This window comes from Oncorhynchus kisutch, linkage group LG5 (assembly GCF_002021735.2).
Source record: "Oncorhynchus kisutch isolate 150728-3 linkage group LG5, Okis_V2, whole genome shotgun sequence".
NCBI lineage: Eukaryota > Metazoa > Chordata > Actinopteri > Salmoniformes > Salmonidae > Oncorhynchus > Oncorhynchus kisutch.
The window spans coordinates 44,987,522-45,011,921 of NC_034178.2; the positions used below are offsets into that span (position 1 = coordinate 44,987,522).

The 24,400-nt window shown below is 41.9% G+C and overlaps 1 protein-coding gene across 1 annotated transcript in view; it reads left to right on the forward strand.

Moving 5' to 3' along the window:
- The window catches only part of LOC109890221 (ephrin type-A receptor 8), a 145,926-nt gene that overhangs the window by 51,592 nt on the left and 69,934 nt on the right, over positions 1 to 24,400 (forward strand). The window contains exon 2 of the mRNA XM_031825154.1: positions 6,899 to 6,963. Within this exon, the coding sequence (XP_031681014.1) occupies positions 6,899 to 6,963 (65 nt within the window). The remainder of the gene's footprint in view (positions 1 to 6,898; positions 6,964 to 24,400) is intronic.

Below are 24,400 nucleotides of genomic sequence, written 5' to 3' on the forward strand. Positions count from 1 at the left end.
GAAAGAATGCAGTGCAACTTGAGTTTCGCCATCAGCTGGAAGACTGTGTCCCCCTTTAAAATCAAATCAAATTGTATTTGTCACATGCGCCAAATACAACAGGCCTTGTAGTGAAATGCTTACTTACAAGCCCTTAAGCAACAATGCAGTTTTAAGAAAATACATAAAAAAGAGATGAGAATAATTTAAGAGCAGCAGTAAATAACAATAGAGGGGCTGTATACAGAGGGTATCGGTACAGAGTCAATGTGCGGGGGCACCGGTGTGCGGGGGCACCAGTTTTCTCAGCGGATTTGAGAGAGAGCGGAGGGATGGTGAGTCGGGTGAGAGGCAACCTCACTGCTGCCCCCTCCATCCCCTCAGACTGTCCATGAGATGCAGGCCATCAGTCCAGTAAAAAAATATATAAATTGTGTAAGTCCTCCCACTTAAAAAGATGAGAGAGGCCTGTAATTTTCATCATAGGTACACTTCAACTATGACAGACAAAATGAGAAAAAAATCCAGAAAATCACATTGTAGGATTTTTAATGAATTTATTTGCAAATTATGGTGGAAAATAAAAATATATATCGAAATATGGTCTGCTATGGCCACTTCTTTGAATGCTGGAATCTCAATTATTAAATTAAATTGACTGTCCTCCCGTGGTATGATCGTCGGTGCCAGGCACGCCAGATCCAGAAACTCAGAATCGTCCTCCTGGGCTTTTCAAGCTAGGTTTCCCGAGGATAGTGCTACAAACCAAAAACATCCAGTCAGCGGCAGTCCTGTGGGTGAAAACAGCTTGTTGAATAGACAGATCTAAGGAGAATGACAAGAATCTTGCAAGCTAAGAAGCGGGCCACAAAAAGACAAATAACAGCGCAGCACAACAGTGGTGTGCAGGACGGCATCTTGGAACACACAATTTGTCGATCCTTGTTACAGATGGGCTATACGACCACACCGGGTTCCAGTCCTATCAGCTAAAAACAAGAAGAAACGGTTTCAGTGGGCACACGATCACCAAAAATGGACAACTGAGGAGTGGAAAAATATTGCCTGGTCTGACAAATCCTGGCTCCTGTTGCGTCATGCTGATGGCAGAGTCAGGAGTCCATGGACCATGGACCATGGGTCCATGGACCCATCCTGCCTGGTGGCGACGTTTCACGTTGGTGGTGGTGATGTACCGCCGTTCAATCTGCAGAAACTGCGTGATGCCAGTGCATGGACAAATATCCCTGTGGAAAGTTTCCGACTTCATGCCCCGAGAATCCATGCCCCGAAGAATTCAGGTCCAACCCGGTACTATATAGGTGTACCTAATAAACTGGACTGTGAGTGTATATCTTTGTAATCAGTGATTTTTAAGGCGGCAACACCAATGACATAAAACTGAGGGACACACATTATACCAGTAAAAAAAGGGATTTTAATTTCCTCCTTTGTTTTTATTGATCTATACAATATATTAAATACTTCTGCTCACTGTCTAGCATTCAAAATAATAGATAGATATCTCAAAGTCCCCAAAACATATCACTACACCTCAACACATGACCAGTGGGACATGCCAATTTACTTGCCCCCAGTAGTTTCTACAATGCATACAAATATATGTTTTACAGTATAAAGGACTTACATATATTTTTTTATTAAAACCTCTAGTGACTCCCCATCCTGCATGCGGGAGCGTAATCATCGCCTGACACTAATTAGCATAACGCAACGGACATAAATATCCCTAGAAAATATTCCTATTCATGAAAATCACAAATGAAATATATTGAGACACAGCTTAGCCATTTGTTAATCACCATGTCATCTCAGATTTTCAAAATATGCTTTACAGCCAAAGCTAGACAAGCATTTGTGTACGTTTATCGATAGCCTAGCATAGCATTTTGTCCAGCTAGCAGCAGGTAACTTGGTCACGGAAATCAGAAAAGCAATCAAATAAAATCGTTTACCTTTGATGAGCTTCGGATGTTTTCACTCACGAGATTCCCAGTTAGATAGCAAATGTTCCTTTTTTCCAAAAATATTATTTTTGTAGGCGAAATAGCTACGTTTGGCTGAGAAATCACCTGGAAACTGCAGTCACGAGGCGGTGTGACATGGGTTTATTGTGGTGTGTTTTGTCTTGGGGTTTTGTTAGTTATTGGGTGTGTGGCTTAGTGGAGGTATCTAGCAAAGTCTATGGCTGTCTGGAGTGGTTCTCAATCAGAGGCAGGTGTTTATCGTTGTCTCTGATTGGGAACCATATTTAGGCAGCCATATTCTTTGAGTGTTTTGTGGGTGATTGTTCCTGTCTCTGTGTTTGCACCAGATAGGGCTGTTTCGGTTTTCACATTTCATTATTTTGTAGTTTCTTCATGTATAGTTTTTCCTTCATTAAAATATCATGAATCATCATCACGCTGCATTTTGGTCCGACTCTCCTTCACCACAAGAAAGCCGTTACAACAATTAGTTTTTCAGTAGGACCGATTGGAGTAATGGCTACCTCTGTATTTTACAGGAGAATCTCTCTGGGAGCATCAGGTGACCACTTGCGCAATGTAGCCGCCTACGGGTATTATTCAACATAAATGCGTAAATCTACACCACAATGCTGTAGACACCTTCGGGAATACGGAGAAAGAGTCATCTGGTTGATAGCCCATTCACTGCTCAATAGGGACCCATTGGAACGCAACGCTTTCAAAATATGAGGCACTTCCGGATTGGATTTTTCTCAGGCTTTCGCCTGCAACATCAGTTCTGTTATACTCCCAGACAATATTTTTACAGTTTTGGAAACTTTAGAGTGTTTTCTATCCTAAGCTGTCAATTATATGCATATTCTAGCATCTTGTCCTGACAAAATATCCCGTTTACTACGGGAACATTTTTTTTCCAAAAATGAAAATACTGCCCCGTAGTCACAAGGTTTTAAATAACAAATTAAATTAAACATTCACTATGGTGCCAAAGTAAAGGGAAAGCATTTATCACCACAACTCACAAATGACACTGTATATTGGTGGTTATAGAAACAATAAAATAGCCCATAAGGTTATGGTTGAGAAATTGTGTATTTCTGAGAGGAAAAGTTGACTTTCAAAAGTAAAAAAAAGAAAAGAAACTATGATGTTCTGTTGGAAACCTGACCCTATGAGGGAAATTTGATTTTGAACACTTACTCTCTCAGGTTATTTTTCCTTCATGTTTATTTTCCCTGTTTGATATCAAACGTGTTGTTGTGCTGGAGACTGCGTTGCAGGCATTAAACCTAACTTCCTCTCCTTCTGCCCAGCCCATAATTCACCTGTGTTTCCTGAGACGCATGCCTCGGCACAGCCTGCCGTGACCAGCGCTGTCAGAGAGGGAGAGATAGAACGAGAGATGGGAGAGAGAGAGGGAGAAAATGGAGAGACAGACGTGTGCCATAGTTCTGTGACCTGGGCTGTTTCAGGCAGTGGCCGGTCGGCAATCGCCTGCTGATTTGATAAATGCTCCTTTCCTGCAGTGTGTAGTCTGAGGACCCCACACACACACACACACACACACACACACACACACACACACACACACACACACACACACACACACACACACACACACACACACACACACACATATTGTGTGTTGGGGCGAGGGAAAGTAATGGTGGAAAGAATTTGACCACTGCCCTGGGAAATATGTTTCATGTCCCTAACAAGCCAAAAGAACTTCAAAAGCTTCATAGACAGCTTTTTCATCAAGCACTTGCACTTAAGTAGAAGACTTACAGAGAGAGAGTAAATAAAGAGAGAGAGAGAGAGCGAGAGAGGGATGAGGGTTTATTTTTGTGGGTTTCTGTTATGAACAGAGAGCAGTGAAAGATGAACAAACAACATTTCAAGCTGAGAGCCCTTTAGGAGAAGCACTCTGGCCCCTCAAGCAAAATATTTAACTCTCTCATTGCCCTACTGGAGTGGGTGTACTTGGAAAACAGCAATATCATAATTCATAATACACTGTTATACGACTACTATCTATCTCTGCCAGTCTGTCAGTTTCAACTATGATGACTTTGTGCAGTCATTTAGGTTTATTGTGGGTTCTTGAATGGCTCAGGAGTCAGAGTTTTGAAGCTTATATAAATTAAGGACACGTGCTTCTGCTGGTGTTGCTGGTCTGATTGTGCGGGAATGACACTTTGCTCTGGCTGTAGTTAGTTGTTTCTGTCCTCCTCAAAGTTGTCTACTGCTGTGAGGGGTTTGGAGTGCCAGGTGGATCAGAAGGAAGTCATGTCTGTGAGTTGGCTGGGTTGTGATTATAGATTTTCAAAGAGTGATAGTTGAGTATCTTGTTCTGAGGCTGATGCCATCCCAATGACTGGCTTGCTTTCTGGAGATGGTGCTCCCCAGATATGTGAAGTGGTCGACATTCTTGGGCTCAGATCTACTGAGGTGGATGCTGGGGCCACTGGGTTGGACAGGGGTGATAGTTGACTGAGGACTATGCTCCTGTGGCCCCGTGTACTATAACCATATTGAAACTGCACCACAACTGCTACTGTCACAATTAGTGCAAGCGGTAACCTATCCACTCTTATTTACTCTCTCCATGGCAGTGATAGGTTAACAGTCTGCAGACCTGGCATTGAGTTAGGCTATGCTCCGGGGCATATCTGGGTGTCTGCACCAGTCAAGGGCTTGCTAATTCATATTACTATCTGGTCTCTATCTAATCACTCTGTGAATACCTCTCTCTTTCTCTTTCTCTCTATCTCTCGTTCTCTCTCCCCCATCACTTTCTCTCATATATCAGAGAAACAGACGTGAACAACAACATGCTAATTACTGTCTCACTGCCCACTTCTTCCACACTATCTACAGTATATCACAATGAAGAGATATCTACAGCGCTGATGGTTGTGTATAAGTCCTATTCCAGACAGGCAGAGCAAATTAAATAAATTACTTACCATCCTCAAAAACAGGGGAATTTTTTATTTGAGAGGAAATTAAATGAATACCTCTTATGTCTTCAAAGGCTTTGGCGTGATATGATGTATCAAAGTCTGCCAGAGAAACTGTTTCTTGTCCTGTATTCACAGCGGCATAGCGGTATTCCCCCAGTGCCTGGCAGAATGACTAAATCCAGTCACATTGAGCTGATATTTTCATTATGTCACTTGTCTCTAAGACTTAAAGGCGCGTAATAGTGACATCAATTTGTGACCTTGGATCGGAGGGTAAACTGGGTCAAGGCAACATAACTGCGGTGATGCTCTGCTCCAGGATGCTGTGACAACGACCCCGGCCTCAGGCATCCCACCTCATCTGTCACACAGGTGTGTGTATCCCTGTATGGTGACAGCCTTTCCCTCAATGTCAGTAAGTCCAAGGAGCTGATCTTGGACTACAGGAAACAGGGGGGAGAGCACGTTTTCATCCACATCAACGCGGCTGTAGTGGAACGGGTCCAGAGCTTTGTTCCTTGGCGTCCACATCACTGAGAACTTAACATGGTCCATACACACCTGCACAGTCGTGAAGAGGGCACGACAGCACCTCTTCCTCTTCTGGGGCCGAGCTCCCTGCCACTTGGACCTCTATATCAGACGGTGTCAGAGGAAGGCCTGAAAAATGGCCAAATACTCCAGCCACCCTAGCCATAGACTGTACACTCTGCGACAGTCCTGTAGACAGTACCAGAGAATCGGCAATTGGACTAACAGGCTCCGAGACAGCTTCCACCCTCAAGCCATAAGACTACTAAATATTTAATCAAGTGGTTACCCTGTCTATTCTGAATTGACTCTATCTTGCACTGACTCTATGCACACTCACAAGACTATATATACACTCACTCACTCACATACACTACACTGGCTCTCTCACACACATACACATGAACACAAACACTACATACTGTACAAACAAACACACACACACACACACGCACACACACACTTTCACAGTCATCATATTCTGCTACTTCTTTATTTTACTCGTATTATTATCTATCCTGATTCCTAGTCACTTTACCCTGCCTTTACATACTGTATCTTCCTCAAACACCTTGCACCCCTGCACAGTGATACGGTACAGGTATTGGTACTCCCTGTGTACAGCTTCATTTTTGTGTACTTTACTCCTCTTGTGTTATAGCGATTAGAGCGTTGAAACAGTAACAGAAAGGTTCTTGTTTACATTTCCATTTCACAACACAGGTGACACATTTTGTAAGTGTAAAACTAAAATGCAAATGTAAAAAGGACAAATATAAACATCTGACCTTTTTGCAATTTGTTTTACATTTCTAACCGTGTTTCATTAGGAAAGACTCATATGTAAACATTTCGCAGGAAATTCTACACCTGTTGTATTCGACGCATGTGACAAATAACATTTGATTTGATTTGGTGTCACAGCCCAGTACAGTTTGAGCTGCGCAACATCAAGCAGTGTGACACAGAGATACAAAACCTTCCCAAACAAACTCACCTACACCACCACATTTCTTAGGGTCACCTTGGAGCCTGCTTTAACAACCCTTAGCATTTTGTGGCTGTCAATAAACGTGGGAAGAGCCCAGGGGATGGCTGGCTGTCTGGGACCGCATGTTGTCTCCATGCTGGATGGAGGGCTGAGGTTGGGGTTGGAATGGAGAAGTGTGAGTTTTGGATGGGAGTGTTTGTGTGCTAATCAACTTTATTGATCACCCAGTGAGAAACTTCAGCACTAAGGTTATTAGCAAGCCTAATAGAGTCAGACCCAGCAGCCACACAAATGCTAGCACAGACACACAGACTGTTGCCAGTGTTCTGGTAATATTGTGCTGCTGTCCATGCACTCTGTTCATTATAGTGTGTGTGACTGTGAGTACTACACACATTTCATTGACGTTTATCCTCACAGATGTTCTTTCTGTTTTGCAGTGAATCTACTAGACACCTCCTCGATATCAGGCGACTGGGGCTGGCTAACATACCCATCACATGGGGTAAGATTTATTTTGTGCGCGTGCGTGTGCACATGTGCGTGTGTATGCATGTTTGCACTTATGGTTGTGTGTGTGTAATCCATCTGAAGACTGAGGCAGAGGTACAGTGGAGTGGTAAAGTGCATTAACTAGAACTTGTTGTTGAAAGTTAAGGCCCTGTTATTCTCCTATCAGCTTCCTTTCTCACTATCCCATCTCAGTCTGACACGTTGTTTGATCTAGAAAAGAGGAGAGGGAAGACGTAGAGGGAGAGAGAAGGACAAGAACAAGGGGAAAGAAGGGGAGACAAGTGTAAAGCGTTTTGAGATGCAGTGACAAGTGTGAAGAAATGCATTTATATTGTTATTGTTAAGAGCCAGAGGGGAGAGAGAGAGGAGAGAGGAAGGTAGAGGACGAGGACGAGGGGGGAACGGTGTGGAGGTAGAGGAAAGAAGAGACCAATAGAACTGGGGGAGGGAGGAAAAAGAGGCGATAAGTACAGGGAGGAGAAGGTGTAGATGGAGGAGAGGAAAGAAGAGACCAATAGTACTGGGGGAGGGAGGAAAAAGAGGCGATAAGTACAGGGAGGAGAAGGTGTAGATGGAGGAGAGGAAAGAAGAGACCAATAGTACTGGGGGAGGGAGGAAAAAGAGGCGATAAGTACAGAGAGGAGAAGGTGTAGATGGAGGAGAGGAAAGAAGAGACCAATAGAACTGGAGGGAGGGAGGAAAAAGAGGCGATAAGTACAGGGAGGAGAAGGTGTAGATGGAGGAGAGGAAAGAAGAGACCAATAGTACTGGGGGAGGGAGGAAAAAGAGGCGATAAGTACAGGGAGGAGAAGGTGTAGATGGAGGAGAGGAAAGAGAGTAAGGCGATGACAGGGGAGGACAGAGCTACCCCCTGTTTCCTCGTCTGTAAATGTGCATATTCTAACAGCAGGGGATGATGCATGGGGTATTGAATTAGCCACTCTCAGAGTGATCAGAGCATAGAGCTGTCACTGTCCTAACACACACACACAAACACACACACACACACACACATCCATGTGTGTTAGAACTGTCACTTTATTTTCCATGCTCCTGCCAGAGATGTCGTCATGGTGATTTACCCAACATGCCTCCCTCCCCTGCTGGGACACAATTACCCAATCAACCAATCAACTCATTGTCTGGTGATGTGATTGTTAAGACACAGACATGAATGAATAGACTCCTCCGGGTGCAGAGTTTGACAAACACTTTGAGATGTCAGTTTGAAGTTGGCATAAAATTTTTAAGACGACTACCTGACATATACTGAGTTCTAATCCGCATCACATATGTTATAGAATTCTCATAGGTTCTTGTAGGTAAAAATGCCCTTTATCTAAAGTCTAAGCCTTTGGGGGAGGGGAGTTTTACTAAACTAACATATGGGATTGTTTTAAGATGGTCATACCATGGATCATTTAGCTATTTGATTTGGAATTTTAGAAGCCCTGGAGGTATACAGTGCATTGGGAAAGTTTTCAGACCCCTTGACTTTTTTCACATTACAGCCTTATTTTAAAATTGATTAAATTGTTTTTTCACCTCCTCATCAATCTATACACAATACCCCATAATGACAAAGCAAAAACTGTTTTTTATTTTTATTTTGCAAAAAAAATTAATGAAATATGACATTTACATAAGTATTCAGTACTCAGAACTTTGTTGAACCACCTTTGCAGCGATTACAGCCTCGAGTCTTTTTGGCTATGACACTACAAGATCGGCATGCATGTATTTGGGGAGTTTCTCCCAATCTTCTCTGCAGATCCTCTCAAACTCTGTCAGGTTGGATGGGGAGAGTCGCTGCACAGCTATTTTCAGTTCTCTCCAGAGATGTTCGATTAGGTTCAAGTACAAGCTCTGGATGGGCAACTCAAGGACATTCAGAGACTTGTCCCGAAGCCACTCCTGGGTGTCTTGGCAGTGTGCTTAAGGTCGTTGTCATGTTGGAAGGTGAAGCTTCACCCCAATCTGAGGTCCTGAGCACTCTGGAGCAGGTTTTCATAGGATCCCTTTGCTATAGGATCCCTTTGCCTTTATGGTAGAGTGGCCAGACGGAAGCCACTTCTCAGTAAAATGCAAATGACAGCCCCTTGGAGTTTGCCAAAAGGTACTTAAAGGACTCTCAGACCATGAAAACAAGATTCACGCCTAGAGGAAACCTGGTACCATCCCTACGGTGGAGCATGATGGTGGCAGCATCATGCTGTGTGGATGTTTTTCAGTGGCAGGGACTGGGAGACTAGTCAGGGCAGAGGGAAAGATGAACGGAGCAAACCTGCTTCAGAGCGCTCAGGACCTCAGACAAATGGGCGAAGGTTCACCTTCCAACAGGACAATGACCCTGCCAAGTCAATGCAGGAGTAGAAATAGATGTGAACCCTTTGATCTTCATCTAAGTCACAACAATTGACAAACACAGTGTGCTTAAATTACTAACACACACATTGTTTTATTTTTATTTTCTATATTTAATACATCATGTAAACATTCACAGTGTAGAATGGAAAAGGTTTGTGAACCCCTAGGCTAATGACTTCTCCAAAAGCTAATTGGAGTCAGAAGTCAGCTAACCTGGAGTCCAATCAATGAGACGAGATTGGAGACGTTGGTTAGGGCTGCCTTGTCCTATAAAAAACACTCACAAAATTTGAGGTTGCTGTTCACAAGAAGCATTGTCTGATGTGAACCATGCCTCGAACAAATGGGATCATAGAAGACCCTCATTTAAGAATTGTTGACTTGCATAAAGCTGGAAAGACTGACAAAAGTATCTCTAGAAGCCTTGATGTTCATCAGTCCACGGTAAGACCAATTGTCTGTAAATGGAGAAAGTTCAGCACTGTTGCTACTCTCCCTAGGAGTGGCCGTTCTGCAAAGATGACTGGCATGATACAACAGGATATAATGTGATGCCTAAGACAATTTTTTACTTGCAGTCATTAGTGGCCGTAGACTCTATGTTCCTTCTTTCTTTTTTTGTCAGAATACAACAGGATATAATGAGGACTACATGCAATATATCTTGCATGTAATGGACATAAAAAAGGGAATTGTCTTGCGATATATTTAGGTTGTTTTCTCTTTTTTAATTTTTTTATTTTTTTTAACCAAAAATTGAATCCAATGAACTGAGCCGGCTGGGCTGACATGCTTATAGCCTTGCTAGAACTTTCAAATATGAGCTGTTAGCTTGTGCTATTTATATTCATATGATCTATTATTGTTACTATATATATTGTTTCTGATTGTTTTCCATGTTATTTGGTTAGTTATCTTAGGCATCCTCATAGATAATTATGTTATCATGGGACTGCCCATATTTCCCTCTGGCCAACGCCAATTGGCGGCCAAGTGTTTGCCTTAGGACACAAAGGTGCATCATGAGTCAGGGAGATGGTCTGATGGTCTTAGTGACAACAGACCTAGATATGGGGGGAGGTTTTAGTGGGTGGGATATTAGGACAATTGGAGGATTACAAATTTGCAGCTACAGTGTGCCTAACAGTGTAAATTATGTTGGTACATTTATATGGACACTTAATCATCATGGTGCTTTTTAATGATAAGATTACAAACATTGGTTGAGGTAAGTATAATTGAAAATTGGGTAGGATTATGGTAAGTGGGGAAATAAGTATAATTGTAATGGCTTGGCAGATCATCAAAAAATATACATTTTTACATGGCTAAAAGAGAAAGAATATAATATCTATTGTTTACAGGAAACTCATTCTACAAATATAGGTGAGTTTGGTTGGAAAAAGGACTGGGAGGGAGAAATATATTTTTGTCACGGTCAAAGAAACTCAAAAGGGGTGATTATACTAAGTAATACAAGTTTTGATCCGATTGTGCAATCTGTGCTAAACAGATCCGCAAGGAAGATGGATTATTTTAAATATGCTATTGGACCAAATACAGATCTGGCTAATTAATCTATATGGGCCAAAGATATATATTCGAGAATATATATATGTATATACAGTGCCTTGCGAAAGTATTCGGCCCCCTTGAACTTTGCGACCTTTTGCCACATTTCAGGCTTCAAACATAAAGATATAAAACTGTATTTTTTTGTGAAGAATCAACAACAAGTGGGACACAATCATGTAGTGGAACGACATTTATTGGATATTTCAAACTTTTTTAACAAATCAAAAACTGAAAAATTGGGCGTGCACAATTATTCAGCCCCCTTAAGTTAATACTTTGTAGCGCCACCTTTTGCTGCGATTACAGCTGTAAGTCGCTTGGGGTATGTCTCTATCAGTTTTGCACATCGAGAGACTGACATTTTTTCCCATTCCTCCTTGCAAAACAGCTCGAGCTCAGTGAGGTTGGATGGAGAGCATTTGTGAACAGCAGTTTTCAGTTCTTTCCACAGATTCTCGATTGGATTCAGGTCTGGACTTTGACTTGGTCATTCTAACACCTGGATATGTTTATTTTTCAACCATTCCATTGTAGATTTTGCTTTATGTTTTGGATCATTGTCTTGTTGGAAGACAAATCTCCGTCCCAGTCTCAGGTCTTTTGCAGAATCCATCAGGTTTTCTTCCAGAATGGTCCTGTATTTGGCTCCATCCATCTTCCCATCAATTTTAACCATCTTCCCTGTCCCTGCTGAAGAAAAGCAGGCCCAAACCATGATGCTGCCATCACCATGTTTGACAGTGGGGATGGTGTGTTCAGGGTGATGAGCTGTGTTGCTTTTACGCCAAACATAGCGTTTTGCATTGTTGCCAAAAAGTTCAATTTTGGTTTCATCTGACCAGAGCACCTTCTTCCACATGTTTGGTGTGTCTCCCAGGTGGCTTGTGGCAAACTTTAAACAACACTTTTTATGGATATCTTTAATAAATGGCTTTCTTCTTGCCACTCTTCCATAAAGGCCAGATTTGTGCAATATACGACTGATTGTTGTCCTATGGACAGAGTCTCCCACCTCAGCTGTAGATCTCTGCAGTTCATCCAGAGTGATCATGGGCCTCTTGGCTGCATCTCTGATCAGTCTTCTCCTTGTATGAGCTGAAAGTTTAGAGGGACGGCCAGTGCTTGGTAGATTTGCAGTGATCTGATACTCCTTCCATTTCAATATTATCGCTTGCACAGTGCTCCTTGGGATGTTTAAAGCTTGGGAAATCTTTTTGTTTCCAAATCCGGCTTTAAACTTCTTCACAACAGTATCTCAGACCTGCCTGGTGTGTTCCTTGTTCTTGATGATGTTTTCTGCGCTTTTAACGGACCTCTGAGACTATCACAGTGCAGGTGCATTTATACGGAGACTTGATTACACACAGGTGGATTGTATTTATCATCATTAGTCATTTAGGTCAACATTGGATCATTCAGAGATCCTCACTGAACTTCTGGAGAGAGTTTGCTGCACTGAAAGTAAAGGGGCTGAATAATTTTGCACGCACAATTTTTCAGTTTTTGATTTGTTAAAAAAGTTTGAAATATCCAATAAATGTCATTCCACTTCATGATTGTGTCCCACTTGTTGTTGATTCTTCACAAAAAAATACAGTTTTATATCTTTATGTTTGAAGCCTGAAATGTGGCAAAAGGTCGCAAAGTTCAAGGGGGCCGAATACTTTCGCAAGGCACTGTATATACAGTGGGGCAAAAAAGTATTTAGTCAGCCACCAATTGTGCAAGTTCTTCCACTTAAAAAGATGCGAGAGGCCTGTAATTTTCATCATAGGTACACTTCAACTATGACAGACAAAAGGAGAAAAAAAATCCAGAAAATCACATTGTAGGATTTTTAATGAATTTATTTGCAAATTATGTATTTGACCAAATAAGTATTTGGTCACCTACAAACAAGCAAGATTTCTGGCTCTCACAGACCTGTAACTTCTTCTTTAACAGGCTCCTCTGTCCTCCACTCGTTACCTGTATTAATGGCACCTGTTTGAACTTGTTATCAGTATAAAAGACACCTGTCCACAACCTCAAACAGTCAGACTCCAAACTCCACTATGGCCAAGACCAAAGAGCTGTCAAAGGACACCAGAAACAAAATTGTAGACCTGCACCAGGCTGGGCAGACTGAATCTGCAATAGGTAAGCAGCTTGTTTTGAAGAAATCAACTGTGGGAGCAATTATTAGGAAATGGAAGACATACAAGACCACTGATAATCTCCCTCGATCTGGGGCTCCACGCAAGAGCTCACCCCGTGGGGTCAAAATGATCACAAGAATGGTGAGCAAAAATCCCAGAACCACACGGGGGGACCTAGTGAATAACCTGCAGAGAGCTGGGACCAAAGTAACAAAGCCTACCATCAGTAACACACTACGACGCAAGGGACTCAAATCCTGCAGTGCCAGACGTGTCCCCCTGTTTAAGCCAGTACATGTCCAGGCCCGTCTGAAGTTTGCTAGAGAGCTTTTGGATGATCCAGAAGAAGATTGGGAGAATGTAATTTGGTCAGATGAAACCAAAATATAACTTTTTGGTAAAAACTCAACTCGTCTTGTCTGGAGGACAAAGAATGCTGAGTTGCATCCAAAGAACACCATACATACTGTGAAGCATGGGGGTGGAAACATCATGCTTTGGGGCTGTTTTTCTGCAAAGGGACCAGGACGACTGATCCTTGTAAAGGAAAGAATGAATGGGGCCATGTGTTGTGAGATTTTGAGTGAAAACGTCCTTCCATCAGCAAGGGCATTGAAGATGAAACGTGGCTGGGTCTTTCAGCATGACAATGATCCCAAACACACCGCCCGGGCAACGAAGGAGTGGCTTCGTAAGAAGCATTTCAAGGTCCTGGAGTGGCCTAGCCAGTCTCCAGATCTCAACCCCATAGAAAATCTTTGGAGGGAGTTGAAAGTCCATGTTGCCCAGCAACAGCCCCAAAACATCACCGCTCTAGAGGAGATCTGCATGGAGGAATGGGCCAAAATACCAGCAACAGTACAGCAGATCCCCTTATTGTATGGGACCCTTTCAAATGTACTTTTAGAGTCCATTCATTTCAATACTCATCATTAAAACAAAATCAGTTTAGGTCAAAAGAGATTAGACTAATAAAGGAAATAGAGGAGGTAACAGTGCAGGTAGATTGTAATGGAAACTGTACTATAGAGGCACAAAATAGGTTAGAGGAAAAACAAAAAGAAGTGGAGGTACTTATTCAAGAACGATTAAGTGTATTGTATTACAAAAATAAAGCGAATTGGGTGGAAAATGGGGAAGAATGCACAAAATGTTTTTGAATTTTCAACAGAAATTCTACCAAAAATAATTTACAGAAATCGTTACAAATGGAGTCATCCATAATTCACCAAATGATATTTTGAAAGAGGAAGCAAAATATTTTAAGCATATGTTTTCTTTTCAGGCTCCTCCATTTCCACAGAATGATGTTAACTGTAAGCATTTTTTCCCTAATAATCAAAATAATAATGTAGAATGAACAAATTTACAGAAAGACCGGTGTGAAGGCTAACTTACAGAAGAGGAATATTTTGAGGCAATACCATATTTTCAGTCTGGAAAAACACCGGGGCTTGACGGTATACCAGTAGAGGTATATCAGACCTTTTTTGATGTACTCAAATATCAATTTTTAGCATGTTTTAATTACTCTTACACAAATGGTAGACTTTCAGGTACCCAACAGGAAAGTCTGATTTCATTACTACTAAAATAGGACCCAGATGGTAGGTATATAGATCCAGTCCTTTTAAAAAACTGGAGGCCTCTAACGCATAAATGTTGTGATGCAAAAATCCTGGCAAAATGCATAGCATATAGAATATAAAAGGTTACACCAGATATTGTTCATCCTGATCAGACAGGTTTCTTAGGCATTTAGACAATTGAACACTATGAAACATTGACAATAACAGACCAGGTATCTTCAATGTTTCATAATGTTAAATTGTTTCAAGTAATTGTCGTATATTATCTCCAATATATTGTCTATGTAAAAAACCTTCATGACAGATTTTGAAAAGGCGTTTGATAATGTACAATTAGAATATATATATAAATGCCTGGAATACTTTTATTTTGGTGAATCTCTTATATGTACAGCAACCCCAGATGTAAAATAGTAAACAATTGTTTCTTCTCAGAAAGTTTTGAGCTTTTTAAGATGAATAAAACAAGGCTGTCCGTTGTTCCAATATCCATTTATTATGGCCATTGAAATGCTAGCTATTAAAATGAGATCCAATAACATCAAATGGTTTGAAATCCAGCGGATAAAAACATTAGTGTCAATGTATCCTGATGACTAGTTTTTTCTTAAGTCCACAATCTGGATTCCTGCACAGTCTCATTGAAGATCTTGATCACTTTTCTAGCCTCTCTGGATTAAAACCTAATTATGACAAGTGTGTGTTCCATATCACATATTAGATAATAAAAAAATACAGTGTTTACATTACCTTGTAGTTTACCAATAAAATGGGCGGATGTTGAAGTAGACATACTTGGTATTCACATCTCAAAAAATATAAATGAACTTATCACAATTAATTTCAATAGAAAGTTTGTAAAAATAGATAAGATTTTGCAACCATGGAGAGGTAAATACTTGTCTATTTATGGACAAAATTACATTGATGAACTATTTGGTCCTATTAAAGCTTACTTACTTACTAATGACATTGCCTACTCCAGATTATTATTATTTTTTAATCATATGAGCAAAAAATATTAAATTTTATTTGGAATGCTAAACTAGACTAAATTGAACATGCCTATTTATAGGCTGATACAGTGAAATAATCTGTCTTTAAACAATTGTTGAAATATTACTTGTGTCATGCACAAAGTAGACATCCTAACCGACTTGCTAAAACTATAGTCTGTTAACAAGAAATTTGTGGAGTGGTTGAAAAAAGAGTTTTAATAATGACTCCAACCTAAGTGTATGTAAACTTCCAACTTCAACTGTATATGGGGCATACAACAATCTCAGCTCTGTGGATTTTGTTGCGAAGAGACAGAATCAATAGATCATTTATTCTGGTATTGCCCCTATGTAGCTTGTTTCTGGTCGCAGGTTCAGGAATGGTTAAAAATCACAACATGCACTTAAAATTAACCTTACAAATAGCAGTGTTGGGTGACTTGGAAAGCCATGGCCATCAATAAATAATATAATAATACTCCTAGGAAAGGTTTTTATTTTTAGCTCATAATCTTTGGATATTATACGATTAGAAAGATTAAAAACTTTGTAAAACATCATAGCACAATTGAAAAATATATGGCACATGGAAACCAAACAAGGGCAGTCTATAGTGATAGGTGGGAGGGGCTGAGAGTGGCTGAGGTGCGGGATTGAAGAGTTTGTTTGGTTATTTATTGTTGTTATATTTAAAAGTACCATGTAAATGTCAAATGTATGTCTATGTAGCAACAAATCTGTGAAAAACTAAGATATTTGTCCTCCGAAGAGTGGTTAATTTTTTTAAACTATATTTTTAAAATTATGACTGCAAGAGCACAGCACAGAATGCTCAATGAGGTTAAGAAGAATCCTAGAGTGTCAGCTAAAGACTTGCAGAAATCTCTGGAACATGCTAACATCACAGTTGACGAGTCTACGATACGTAAAACACTAAACAAGAATGGTATTCATGGGAGGACACCACGGAAGAAGCCACTGCTGTCCCCCAAAAAAGTTTGCAAAAGTGTACCGGGATGTTCCACAGCGCTACTGACAAAATATTCTGTGGACAGATGAAATTACAGTTGGGTTGTTTGGAAGGAACACTCAACACTATGTGTGGAGAAAAAAAGGCACAGCACAGCACACCAACATCAAAACCTTATCCCAGCTGTAAAGTATGGTGGAGGGAGCATTATGGTTTGGGGCTGCTTCGCTGCCTCTGGGCCTGGATATTGAGTGCCTATCATTGATGGAAAAATAAATTTCCAATTTATCAAGACATCTTGCAGGAGAATGAGATCTGTCCACCAATTGAAGCTCAACAGAAGTTGGGTGATGCAAAAGGACAACGACCCATAACACAGAAGTAAATCAACAACAGAATGGCTTCAACAGAAGAAAAACACCTTCTGGTGTGGCCCAGTCAGAGTCCTGACCTCAACCTGACTGAGCTGCTGTGGCATGACCTCAAGCAAGCAGTTCACACCAGACATCCCAAGAATATTGCTGAACTGAAATAGTTTTGTAAAGAGGAATGGTCCAAAATTCCCCCTGACTGTTATGCAGGTCTGATCCGCAACTACAGAAAACGTTTGGTTGAGGTTATTGCTGCCAAAAACATACTTTATCCACCCTGCACTGTGTATGTTTACATGGTGTGTTCAATAAAGACATGAAAACATATCATTTTTTGTGTGTTATTAGTTTAAGCAGACTGTGTTTGTCTGTTGTGACCTAGATGAAGATCAGATCAAATTTTATAACCAATTTATGCAGAACTCCAGGTATTTCCAAAGGGTTGTTTGTTTTGATCAATTCCTCCATTCTTCCATTCATTAGTTTAAACTAGTATTGGGTTACCTTCAGACAGGGCTCCTACATCAAAATGAAAGAACACCATCATATCCGCGAGAGATTCATATTGCCGTAGTGTGGTCATATTAGCCAAACCGTTCTGACGTTACAGACAATTTTGTGAAAAGACAGATTTTCAGGATGTCTCATGGTCTGACAAACATCGTTGTAGCTCGGCCACCTTCCACCGCAGATGAAGAAGGCCGACATAGGCAGATGTGGTGGATTCAGTCGCAGCCCATGCAAAAAATATATCTCTTTCTTAAACTGGGGGATTTTGATGGGGACTTTTAAATTATGTTACTTAGACTCTTTTGCCCTTTAAAGCTATTCAGTTTTAGAAGGCTCTCAGACAGGACCATAGCAATGGTTAGCAGAGGCCTCTCTACCACACTTATCTGCACTCAAGACTTTAGAAAAGGTCTGGGTAATACAAAAATTGGAGGTATAATCAAAATGTACTGGATCATTTGCAGTGATAAATTTGACCGATTGTGAGGATTTATGTTGGAATTCCTTGAATTTTCTGTGTATGTGTGACTGTGTGCACATCCCTGTAGTGACACATTTTTATTGTGAGGCCTCACACAGTGTGTGTGGAAAAGAGTCATATAAATATTAGAGGCAGACTGCCGGGATGGAGGGACAGAAAGAGAAGACTGTCCAGAAAATGTATAATATGGGAATGTGTGTGTGTGCGCACATGGTGTGTGTTAGCAGTAGTGGAAAGCAGCCAGGTCAGTCTAGATCCACTTCAAAATCCTACATCTGTCCAGGTACACAGGACGTCAGGAGATGCCTTGAAAACCAGCCACTAGCGGCAACAGTGAGCGCTATTACCATCAAGTAGGCTGGGGTTTTGCTAGGGCATGTGGACGAGGATGGTGGATGGGCGTAAGCCGCAAGGGCCTGCTCCGAGGGTCAAGTGTTCAATCCCAGTCTTTTATTTTTTACCCTATCCCAAACCTTAACCCTTAACCATTCTGAATTAATGCCTAAATGTCACTGTGGGTGTTTTTTTTTTAACCCTATCCCAAACCTTCAGTTAACTAATTAATGCCTAAATTTAACCAGCCACGAGGTGCCGGCAACAGCAGCAGAGCAACCAGAGTGTCCAAAACACCTAGAAATGTGAAACATGGACAAAAGTCATAATCTAAACTCAAATTGGTGAAAGCGTGAGATCTTGTTGCGGTGAGTAGCTGAGCTCTGGTAGCAGTGCCCTTGTGGAGGAAAGGCTCTCCCCTATGGGGTCTGTGATAAACGGGTGTCATGACAGTTTCTGTCACGAGAAGCAGACTGATAGGCCCCTACACACACACACACACACACACACACACAGGCTCACATACAGACAACACTATGGTCATTTTGCCACTCTGACAGTTTGCAGTGTATGAAATGTGCCACCCCAGCAACACCAGTTTTCTATAATGTATTTTCTTTGCTTCAGAAACTGTCAAGCCCTGACCATAGAGAGCCCTAGGGGTTCTCTATGGTGTTTTAGGTCAGGGCGTGACTCGGGTGTTCTAGTCGTTTTATTTCTATGTGGGTGTTTTAGTGTGGTTCCCAAGTAGAGGCAGCTGATTATCGTTGTCTCTAATTAGGGATCATACTTAAGGTGTCCCTGTTCCCACCTGCATTGTGGGATATTGTTTTGTGTTAGTGCTTTGTGCGCTACGTTACTTCACGTTCATTGTATGTTTATTGTTTTTTTGAAGTTTCACTGCAAATAAATATGTGGAACCCAACTCGCGTTCCTTCCGACGATCGTGACAGAAACCCTCTGATGTTACAAGAACCTTCCTAGAACACATTTAATTTGTTCATTTCTTCCTGCTGCTCATCAAGTGTGAAATCCTGGACAGGCCTAGCGAGAGAGAAATCATACCGATGTGTGTGTGTGTGAGCATCAGCTTGAGATGAAGGGAAGGAAAGGGGGAGTATGGAGAGGGGATGGAGAAGACGTTTAGGTGTCTTGTGAATGTCCCAAAGCTTATGGCTGACTGTGTCCAGGAAATATAGCATAGAATATGTATAGAACAGGCAAAGTGTGAACACTGTCTTACACTTCTGCAGAGAGAGGAAGGGAATGGTTGATGTTCAGTATAGGCTACATACATGTACCTGTGGAAAGAGGATAGCCATAGATATTCTCAGAATGGAGATATCAAGTCATTTGCAGACTGGGCATAACATCTATTGACAAGAGAGAGGTGTTGAAATAATTTTTTATGGACTGACCGATGAGACATATGAAATAGACTGCTAATTAGCCCTGTGTGTGGTGTGTGTGTGTGTGTGTATATAACAGATTAAGAGGTCTTTATTAGCACCCCTAGCTCTCCCCACTGTCTGCGGCTCGTTTATATGACATGACGGATCACGTCTCCCCATCAGGGGGCCTCCTTCCTTCCAATTTAGTCAGGCAGCACTGAGCATGCCCGTGGTCAGCTCTTGGAACCCCATAGAGCTGCAAAACTCTCACTCACACACACACACACACACACACAGAGAGATGTCAGGAGCCATCAGACAGAGTAGAAAGACTTCATTATCCTGCCGTCCGCCCCTTGTTGGCCATGACAGGTTCATCCACCAGTAGCCCCGAGATGCGATCGATACCACTGACAGGACCGTGTGTGTGCGTGTTTGTGTGTTTGTTTTTGTGTGTGAAGGGGGGGTGATAAACGCAGACAGTAGAAACCATGATTTGGATGAGATAATGATGAAACCAAGTGTCAAAAACCCACCCGCACCCCCTGTCATCACACACGCTGTCAGACACACATACACGAACACGCACGCATGCACACACATAACCCCCCAAGGGTCTTAAGCAGGTGCAGTTGTCACCCATAACGTTGTGTGATTGATAGGACAGTACAGATGGATCCTGTCGGAAAAACAGCTCTGACATAGTCGCAGGACGGACTAGATTTCAGAGAGAGATAAAGGTGGAGTGAGAGGGATAGAGACCTGAGAGAGAAAGGTGGAGTGAGAGGGATAGAGACCTGAGAGATAAAGGTGGAGTGACAGGGATAGAGACCTGAGAGATAAAGGTGGAGTGAGAGGGGTAGAGACCTGAGAGAGAAAGGTGGAGTGAGAGGGATAGAGACCTGAGAGATAAAGGTGGAGTGAGAGGGGTAGAGACCTGAGAGAGAAAGGTGGAGTGAGAGGGGTAGAGACCTGAGAGAGAAAGGTGGAGTGAGAGGGGTAGAGACCTGAGAGAGAAAGGTGGAGTGAGAGGGGTAGAGACCTGAGAGAGAAAGGTGGAGTGAGAGGGATAGAGACCTGAGAGAGAAAGGTGGAGTGAGAGGGATAGAGACCTGAGAGATAAAGGTGGAGTGAGAGGGATAGAGACCTGAGAGAGAAAGGTGGAGTGAGAGGGATAGAGACCTGAGAGAGAAAGGTGGAGTGAGAGGGATAGAGACCTGAGAGAGAAAGGTGGAGTGAGAGGGATAGAGACCTGAGAGATAAAGGTGGAGTGAGAGGGATAGAGACCTGAGAGATAAAGGTGGAGTGAGAGGGGTAGAGACCTGAGAGAGAAAGGTGGAGTGAGAGGGATAGAGACCTGAGAGATAAAGGTGGAGTGAGAGGGGTAGAGACCTGAGAGAGAAAGGTGGAGTGAGAGGGGTAGAGACCTGAGAGAGAAAGGTGGAGTGAGAGGGGTAGAGACCTAAGAGAGAAAGGACATGAACAAATGAAGGGATGACATGCGAGAAAAGATTATAACTTTTATATAGCTTCCCGAATATGGTGAATACCTGTGTACTAACTTAAACAGTGTTCTTATTCAATCATCATGTCTGTTTTATAAACCATATAGACTCCATAGAGCAAGATACGGGGTTGGATCATGAGAGCACCAAGGCATAGATTAGTTGATCCATATCTATAGAATGTGCACGCACGCACACACACACACACACACACAGTTGAAATTGGATCTCAGAATAGACACCAATTACACCTTATAACCCATTGATACCAGACCTGTGCAATTAGCACTCATATTCCTGAAAGGTTATCGCTGTCACCACACTCACCCACATAGACACACAAACGCACACACACTGTTGGGCATCCAGATTATTAAGAGTTGCTGGATTCATATCCTGATTGTGTGGTAGAGAGTGACTGGGTAATGGGTGATATTTCCACCATTAGTATTATACATTTTTTGGGGGGGGTAGATCAACTTTAATATTGCAGATTGTCCAATCCCCAATTAATTGTTTCGTAAATATACAGTGCACTCAGAAAGTATTCAGACCCCTTGACTTTTTCACATTTTGTTACTTTACAGTCTTATTCTAAACAGATTAAATTGTTTGTTTTCCTATTCAATCTATACACAATACCCCATAATTACAAAGCAAAAACAGGTTTTTATGAATTTTTGCAAATGTATAAATTGGAAGAAATTGAAATATCACATTTACATAAGTATTCAGACCCTTTGCTATGAGACTCAAAATATAGCTCAGGTGCATCCTGAGATGTTTTTACAACTTGATTGGAGTCCACATGTGGTAAATTCAATTTATTGGACTTGATTTGGAAAGGCACGCGCCTGCCTATAGAAGGTCCCACAGTTGACAGGGCATGTCATAGCAAAAACCTAGCCATGAGATTGAAGGAATTGTCCATAGAGCTCAAAGATAGGATTGTGTCGAGGCACAGATCTGGGGAAGGGTACCAAAAAATGTCTGCAGCATTGAAGGTGTCGTGGAATATTCTAATCAAGTGAGAGAGATTGTCATTTCTTTAAACAATCATCTTTATTCAATATTGATTAATTATTGCAATAATGAAGCTGTTGACCCCACACTCTTGTGTGTTGCCGAGAGCTTAACCTTTACAGACAATGCAGAGATCTTATATAGCTGACACTAAAATGCATAGTGAATCAACCATAGTCATGGTTGATTCAACCCCTCCTATTGCTTATCGGGGGGCACCACAAGTCATCCTGGGTCCATCCTGTGGTCATCAGGTAGCCTCGTGGTTAGAGTGTTGGGCCAGTAACCGATAAATTGCTGGATTGAATCCCTGAGCTGACTAGGTAAAAATCTGCCGTTTTGCCCCTAAACAAGGCAGTTAACCCACTGTTCCCTGCTAGGCCGTAATTTTTAATAAGAATTTGTTCTTAACTGTCTTGCCTAGTTAAATAAAGGTTACGTTTAAAAAATGAATAAATAAAATCTGCACAATAACGGTTTTGTTCTATTCCTCCAGGCAATCTCAGTTATACCCACCACATCTTGTCTATGGAAAGCCAGCTTTAAGGTTTTTATCACCAAGTCATGAATCTATTGTCAGCTCAAACCATCTCAAGTAAAACCATATTAGGGTGTAGACCATTAAAACACAGCATGAGTTGAACAGAAATGTTGTTAAGTATACAATTGTTACATGTCAAACAAATCAGGTAAATATGTAATTTTTCTCTCACAAAAGTCCCCAAGAACCCAGTGGTCTTCATCACTCTTAAATGGACTCTTCCTAGAGCTGGCCGACCAGCCAAACTGAGCAATTGGGGGAGAAGGGCCTTGGTCAGGGAGGTGACCAAGAACCCAATAGTCACTGACAGAGCTCTAGAGTTCCTCTGTTGATATGGGAGAACCTTTCAGAAGGACAGTCATCTCTGTAGTACTCCACCAATCAGGCCTTTAGGGTAGAGTGGCCAGGCGGAAGCCACTCCTCAGTAAAAGGCACAAGACAGCCCGCTTGGAGTTAGCCAGAAGGCAACTAAAGGACTCTCAGACCATGAGAAACAAGATTCTCTGGTCTGATGAAACAAAGATTGAACTCTTTGGTCTGAATGCCAAGCGTCACGTCTGAAGGAAAACTGGCCCCATCCCATCGGTGAAGCACGGTGGCAGCTTCATGCTGTGGGGATATTTTCAGCAGCACAGACTGGGAGACTAGTCAGTATCGAGGTAAAGATGAAAGGAACAAAGTATAGAGAGATCCTTGATTGAAAACCTGCTCCAGAGCGCTCAGGATCTCAGACTGTGGCAAAAGTTCACCTTCCAACAGGACAATCACCCTAAGCACACAGCCAAGACAACCCAGGAGTGGCTTTGGGACAAGTCTCTGAATGTCTTTCAGTGGCCCAGCCAGATCCTGGACTTGAACCCGATCTAACATCTCTAGAGAGACCTGAAAATAGCTGTGCAGTAATGCTCCCCATCGAACGGAACAGCACTTGAGAGGATCTGCAGAGAAAAATGGGAGAAACTGCCCAAATATAAATGTGCCAAGCTTATAGCATCACACCCAAGAAGACTTGAGGTGCTAAAACAAAGTACTGAGTAACGGGTATGCAAAAAGCAAACATTTCAAAAAAACGTTTTTGCTTTGTCATTATGGGGTATTGTGTGTAGATTGAGGGGGGGGAACAATTTAATCCATTTTAGAATAAGGCGTAAGAAAATGTGGAAAAAGTCAAGGGTCTAATATTTTCAGAATGCCCAGTACAGCAAAACACCAGTCTCAACGTCAACAGTGAAGAGGCGACTCCGGGATGCTGGCCTTGTAGGCAGAGTTCCTCTGTCCAGTGTGTGTTCTTTTGCCCATCTTAATATTTTCTTTTTATTGGCCAGTCTGAGATATGGCTTTTTCTTTGCAACTTTGCAGCATCCCGAAGTCGCCTCTTCACTGTTGACGTTGAGACTGGTGTTTTGCAGGTACTACTTAATGAAGCTGACAATTGAGGACTTGTGAGGCATCTGTTTATCAAACTAAACACTCCAATGTACTTGTCCTCCTGCTCAGTTGTGCACCGGGACCTCCAACTCCTCTTAATATTCTGGTTAGAGCCAGTTTGCGCTGTTCTGTGAAGGGAGTAGTACACAGCGTTGTTTGAGATCTTCAGTTTCTTGCCAATTTCTTGCATGGAATAGCCTTCATTTCTC